This window comes from Apaloderma vittatum, unplaced genomic scaffold (assembly GCF_000703405.1).
Source record: "Apaloderma vittatum isolate BGI_N311 unplaced genomic scaffold, ASM70340v1 scaffold17764, whole genome shotgun sequence".
In the NCBI taxonomy this organism is placed as follows: Eukaryota; Metazoa; Chordata; class Aves; order Trogoniformes; family Trogonidae; genus Apaloderma; species Apaloderma vittatum.
Window position 1 is genome coordinate 1 of NW_009713385.1, and position 6,903 is coordinate 6,903.

Here is a 6,903-nt window from a genome sequence, read left to right on the forward strand (position 1 = left end):
ACTCCTCCATCTCTGTGCCAGCTGCAGCGGCGCAGTTCTTTTTCCCTGTTTCTTAACTATGTTTTCAGATGTGTTCCTCCCCTATCATTTTACTGATAGGCTCAGCCTTGGCCAGCGGCGGGTCCCTCTTTGGAGCCGGCTGGCATTGGCTCTGTCAAACTCGGGAAGCTTCTAGCAGCTTCTTGCAGAAGCCACCCCGCAGCTCTCCCCCCTACCACCGCCAAAATCTGGCCAGGCCAACCTGCTACAAAAGTGTAGTATGGTGTTAAGAGCTGGTTCTCCATCTGTATCACTTTTTTTTTTTTTCTCCCTGTAAAGGCAGAGCTAATGTGAGTGGTTACATTTTGAAACCTCAGAGTGTTTTAAGGGTGAAATTGAACTTGAGCGATTGTTACAGTTTCATTTCGTTGACTCATTGTTAAATCAGTGTGACTTAACGGTCTTTCTTCTAGACGGGAGTCAGAAAGAAGAAACCATTCACTAGCTCGGCATGCAGACATCCTTGCTGCTGTGGAAACGAGACTCTCTCTGTTAAACATGACTTTCATGAAGTATGTGGATTCCAATCTCTGTTGCTTCATACCTGGAAAGGTAAAATGTAGATTATATTATGTGAATGTATGTTTACGTTTAAAAAAAATATGATTAACTTAACCTGGGACAGCTGGGACAAATTTATATAACATTACCTGTATATATACACACATGTACTGAAGCTGTGTTTCAGATACTTGCAAAAAAAACCACACAAGCCAATACTCTGCTATAACAGGCAGTCTTAAATAAATGAACCAGACTGTCTGAATATTAATTATTTTAAACTGTATTTCCATTTTCCCTTAGATTCTCTCTTAATTTTGACATTTGACTTGTGGCGTATACATCCTGTACAAGGTTTTGCAAGAAACATCTGATACATGGGGTTTAATTATGAATTTTAATTTTACAAAACAGCTGGAGGACAGGTCATTAGAAGATGTAATTTAGACTATGTATAACACTAAGCACTCAATAAGGAAGATTTTAAGCAGCTTTCTTAAGGATTTGAGTACTTCAGATTAATTGAATTAAGATTCTTAGTATGTAGAAACACTGTATTGCAGTGGATGGAGTCTTTTTGTACAGTAGGTAGAATTAGTTTTAAATGTAGATAAAACACATTAAATGCTAATGCTGCTGAACAATTCTGATGTTTCAGAATGCTACCCCGACATAAAATATAAATTATGCAAGTGAGATGTACAGCAGAGACACCACTGTTTTATAAGCTATGACAGCAGAAGTACACAGGGGAATTGAAGAATCATGATCTGAGGAGACTGGTACAGCTCAGGGTTCAAACAAGATCTGTGAACATTAGTCTAGTGCTCTATTCGTTGATCTTTCCATGTGAGGTTGGGATATGTTATTAATTTTTCATGGGAAGATAACTGAATTGCACTGGGACAAATGGAGAAGTTAGGCAATGGATTCAGGTGGAGCGTGGCAGACATTCAGCACAGTAGAATAGGCTGTCAGCATGAAATATATTTCTGTCTTGAAGAAAATTGGTTTCTGTACATTTTTGTTGGCTTGATAATTAGTTCTAAATCATTAGATTAATATATTTATACTTACTTGACTTTATATTTTTATATATACCGTGTATTTGCAAAAAGTAAATACAAATAAACTTAAGTCCTTAATACTCAACATAGTAAATGGGTTACTTAAAAGAAATGCTGCCTTACTTTTCTGAACAGCAGATGGAAACACAATACTCGGTCTAGACCTGGAGTATGCAGGAGTTGGGCAAGTGAGCTTGCCAGATGCTTTCCTTGTGGGCACTGAGTCATAAGGACCTTGTTTGTATTCTGATATAAGAGCCAAAAGGGTTTTTTTGGTTTTTTTTATTACTTATTGTGTGAGCTTGCTGGCGGCACTCTCTCAGCCCAATTACCAGTTCACTGGAAAATCCTATTTTGGTGAAGCAAGTTCAAGGATTAGTGTTCACTTGCAGCCTGTGATTTGCCCCCACCTGCCCTGCTCCTCTCAGGAAGCTGCCACAGAATTGTCAGGAAGTGAATTTGTGTTAGAATATGTGAATCTTGATTTGAGGATGTGTGGGTGTTCCTGGTGATAGCAGAGCACTGCTGCAAGATTTTATATCAAGGAGGGCAGAAGTAAGCTTTTGCAGATGTTATTGCTAACGGGATATAACGTGAGTAAAATTAGAGAAGTCTTTTGTAAGCTTGTTGCATGATAAGACACTTTAGCCTTAAGATCTGTGTTCTTCAGGAGTTAATCCTGTGCAAAATACCCACGTCAATAGTTTTGGTTCTAAGAGACCAGCACTCCTATCTTGACCTGCCTCAGACTAGAATTCATAAATTAGCGAGATACTTTTCATCGCCCTGTGTCTCTCCTAACCAAAGAGGTAGTCAAACCTGTTAAGAGGATACTTATGTTCTCTGACAGTAGTGGGTTGATGTTTTATAAAACAATGTACTTTGAACTTAATCTGAATTTGCAATATTTTGGGTGTATGCAAGTGGACTCAAGTAAACGTTTACAGCTCTTCAGACTGACGTAATGATAATTCGTGCTACTCTATTCATGTGTTTCATAACTGGCTGGGGGAGTGACTGCTCTGTGTTGTTGGAGTATCTTGATTCAAGTTCTCCATAAAGAAATTTTGCTCAGCTGAGTATAGATTATCTAACTTAGACCTCAAGAATGGATGCAGTAAAACAAAATTGCACACAGTGAGCATTATTTCGTGAGTTCAAAGAGGGTTGCTGTGATAGACCAGGTGAATTGCTTCTCTGATATACCACGAGCAGCATTTCATTTCAAAATGCTGATCCAGAATTAAAGCACACAGTGTCATGCAATAGGTGTGTAGTAGAAGCCCCTGAATATGCCAGAACTTCTAGAATGACCTGAAATAATCTTGCCTTTATCAGAAAATCCTAATTCTTCTTAAATGTTTTAGGTAATAGATGAAATTTATCGTGTGCTAAGGTATGTAAACTCTACAAGAGCTCCTCAGAGAGCTCATGAAGTTCTTCAAGAACTAAGGGACATTTCCTCCATGGCTATGGAATACTTTGATGAGAAGATTGTTCCAATACTGAAAAGAAAGATGCCTGGGTCAGATGTATCGGGACGTCTGATAGGAACTGCCCCAGGTATTCCAACGTATAGTTAAGTTTTATTTAGTTTTTCTGTACAAACTCTCAGCGCTGTATCTTTTTAAAGCTCCTTTCCTTAAATGCGAGCTTTATGACATAAATACTGATGATACTTGTTTCTTAAGAATGCTAACTGAAATTCGTGTGCTTTGAAATTTAAGGAGCCTTTGTACTACCAGAAGAACAGTCACTTGAATGTATGTTAGAATTATGCATAGTGTGTATTCATTAAACAAACGCTTTTGTGCCACCAATGAATGAGACTTTATCATTGCACTTGGTTGAAATTTGGCATATGAGATGACAACTCGATGCCTTTTCTTTTTAGGACGATCAGCAAATTAATTAGCCTAAGCTGTCGTAGCACATAGAGAGCTCAGACATACTTGTATGTGCTTTTTTACTTCCCTGGGGCACTAGTGTATACACTTAAAAGCAAAATATGGGTAATAGTGAAAAGGCAATTAAAATGACATTCTATAAATAAACAACTAAACTGTTGCTTTGTATACTGTCAGACTTTCCAGGACTTTTGTGAACCGAAGTCTAGGGTAGTTACCTCATAAAATGGCCAAAAGCAAAAGTTTAGTAGACCTGTAGCATTTTTCCTGTGCTGAACATCTTTGCAATTGTTGGGAACTGTGACACTAACTCTCTGAAAGGATAACTTAATAAAAATAAAACAATAAAAATAATTACGTCTTAAGCAAAAGGGATAGGCCTAGCTGTAGGAGCTGCTTGTTGTTTCTCATAGGTCCTGATCATCCTTTTAGCTATAAGTGTGTGTACCACCTCTTAATTATATCCTGTTAATTGTACCTCAGTTCCATTGAGTATTTCACTTGAGGAAGTATTGCCTGAAATCATAGTTGATGTCAGTCAGCTTTTCAAAGCCAAAGCTTGATGTGGCATAAAATTACCCATCTTGTGTTGAGGAAGGAGCATAACTTACGCAGTGGCAATCCTTTAGTGTCATGTAACTGTAGCTATGCTGGCATCTTAAAAGAAAAAAAAAAAAAAGGAGAAGAAAGGACCGTTCTAGGCTCTTCCAGACTGTTCTGCCTTTGTAGCATTTAAAAGTTGCATCTTGCACAGCATGGCTAGAAAAGTAAAATGATAGAAAGTGATAGGTTATGACAGGAAAAAATTATACAGTAGCTCTTAATCTCCTTGATATGTAGGAACTTTATTAAAATCAGCATTTCCAAGCTCAAATTCCAGTATGGTTCTAGTATGTAGGAAGAGTGGTTCTTAAGAAGCACTGAAAATAAATCCCTTTCTCCTAAAAAGTACATTAAATGAAGCATCTTGTTAAACCCCAAGCCAGAAAATTTTAGAAATTTAGCTGTCTGCAGCTAAGGCAGCAGAATTGTACCGCTCCGTTGAAATTTGTTTAGTTCACATAGCTGTTCTGTAATAAGTAGCTTATAGACATGTTTTGGGTTTTTGACTTAACATTTATGACACTAAGTGTAGATGTTAGAGTATCTCTACCTAGATACCGCTAAAGGAGAGGGGCTTATAAACAAAATGAATGATGAGCTGTTTTCCAGACTGCTGAAAAGCTGGATGTTTTAAATTAAGCTAGTTGTGCTCTGAGATACCACCTAAAAGACTGTAAATCCATTTACACATTCACATAACTTGCAGCCAGTACTCAGGTTCATGTTTGGGAAGTTTGGGATAAGCAAAATCTGAAAACCGGGACACAATTTCTACCTTCGCCTTAAAGTTGCACCATTTTCTCTGAAGTTCCAGGGCCTTCTGCAGCGCTGACAACAATGCAGCTGTTCTCCAAGCAGAACCCTTCCAGGCAGGAGGTCACCAAACTCCAGCAGCAAGTAAAAGCCAACGGCACGGGCCTGACAGCGCTAAAGCGGGAAATCTCAGAGCTTCGCGTCAAAGTGCAAGAGCAACAGAAACAGCTCCAAGATCAAGACCAGAAACTGCTTGAGCAAACCCAAATCATAGGTGAACAGAATGCCCGATTGGCTGAGCTTGAACGCAAGCTGCGAGAGGTGATGGAGAGTACAGTAGGAAATTCTTCAGGTTCCGGCTCAAATGAACAATCTCCAAGAAAACGGAGGAAGGCAGTTGAATCCACAGACTGTCGTAGGAAATCTAAACGCCTTCGAAGCAGGAAATAACTTGGGAGTAAATGACACCTTCAGGAGGAAACACTGCTTGAGTAGCCTAAGCAGGTCTACTTGTTTGGATACTGTGACTAGCTTCATGGTGTCACTTAGGCTGCCGGCTCTTCAAAACACCACTTAGACTTGAACAGTAATTTTCTTTCATTGAGACTTTTCCCCTGCTTTCTGTATGGGTGGGCCTAATGCACAGAATCTTTAAGATCTGCAATAGTTATGTACTAATCAGACCTGCTCTGTTATGTTTTGAAAGGTTAATTTTTTTTCTGTGCAGATGTGTTTAAAGTAAACTTATTTGTGTTTACGCATATGTTCACATAAAATCTTAAATAAATTCAGTCTTAACTGACTAAAAAGTTAAGCGTAAAAACAGATGTCCTGTTCACTTGAAGGAAAGATCCACTTTTAAGATCTTGTTTTAGAGAACTTGACCTTTTTTGTTACAAGTGACCTTGTCTGGAATGTCTGAAAAGTAGTTAATGCTTTTTGGGTATCTCTGTAATGAGTAAAACTGACTTCTTAAGCTACAGTATTGGCTATATATTTTTGTAAACCTACAAGGAAGGGCCTTCTGTCCAGTCTTCATGTGCACACACCTGGTTCTAGGTCTTGGGAGCCATATTCTGCATTTGCATGGATAGATGCATGTACAGTTTAGCCTGCTAAAAGCACTTGCCTGAAATCGTTCTTAACTCCGGGAAGAGAGTGCAGAGACCTATTGAGAAATTTCTTTGTTCCTCAGCCATAACTTAGCATCTGCTTTCAGCACAACTGCTTCCTTACGAGGAGGTGGTGCTACGAAGCCGGTCGCAGGAGAGTTCGAACCCAGGCTCATCGGCCACTTTCACTGCCTGTAAATTGCAGGTGTCATTAGCCAAAGCTGGAGAAGTGAGAAGCTGCCTATGCGTCACTTGATTCGTAGGCCGACGTCTAATAAGTGTCAGACAAATTGTCCCTACAATAACCAAGCTTGGGGGACATCATTTGAAGGAAATGCTGTATTATGGAGAAAAACTTAAACTATTTTGTGTGTATGTGTTGGGGGTGGGGTGGGATGGAAATTTCTCTGTAACACTGATGACAATATTCGAAGCTTTGCTTATCCTATAAGGTAAAACACTTCAGACAAAGCTTTAATTTCTTTTGCACTTCTTTTTTGAGCTTGTAACTGGAAAAGCATGTCTTGCACTGTTCAGTCTCTCCGGTCACTTTAACAACCTCAGAGTTGTGTACAGTGATTTTTTTAAATTTTTTTCCCCCATCTGTATATTTTTGGAAGCTTATACAAATACCATTGTCCTTGCTTTTGTTTTAATGTACTAAACTGTGTAGCTTTATCATTTGACTTATGTTTTCTCTTTTTTTAACCAGCTGCTGCTTTGGGTTTAGATGGTGCTGAATTCAACATGGTGTGGCACTGAAAATGCAAATGCTGCATTTGTAGCTCTTCAAAATCTTGATATTATTACCATGGGTTAGAGTTTAAGTTTTATATGGCTGTCAGCATAAAGCAGTGGTTGTATTTAAATCACGGAACAAACTGGAAACTGTCTGATCAAAGGTTATATAATCATGGGGGA

At 38.8% G+C, this 6,903-nt stretch overlaps 1 protein-coding gene across 1 annotated transcript; it reads left to right on the top strand.

Moving 5' to 3' along the window:
* Positions 1-432: 432 nt before the first annotated feature.
* FBXO28 (F-box protein 28) lies at positions 433-5,937 on the top strand (the record flags this gene model as incomplete). The annotated part of the gene is made up of 3 exons (XM_009868374.1): positions 433-591; positions 2,975-3,170; positions 4,926-5,937. Coding segments are annotated over 3 exons (750 nt in total), but the record flags the coding sequence as incomplete, so codon positions are not given.
* Between the last annotated feature and the right edge of the window lie 966 nt (positions 5,938-6,903).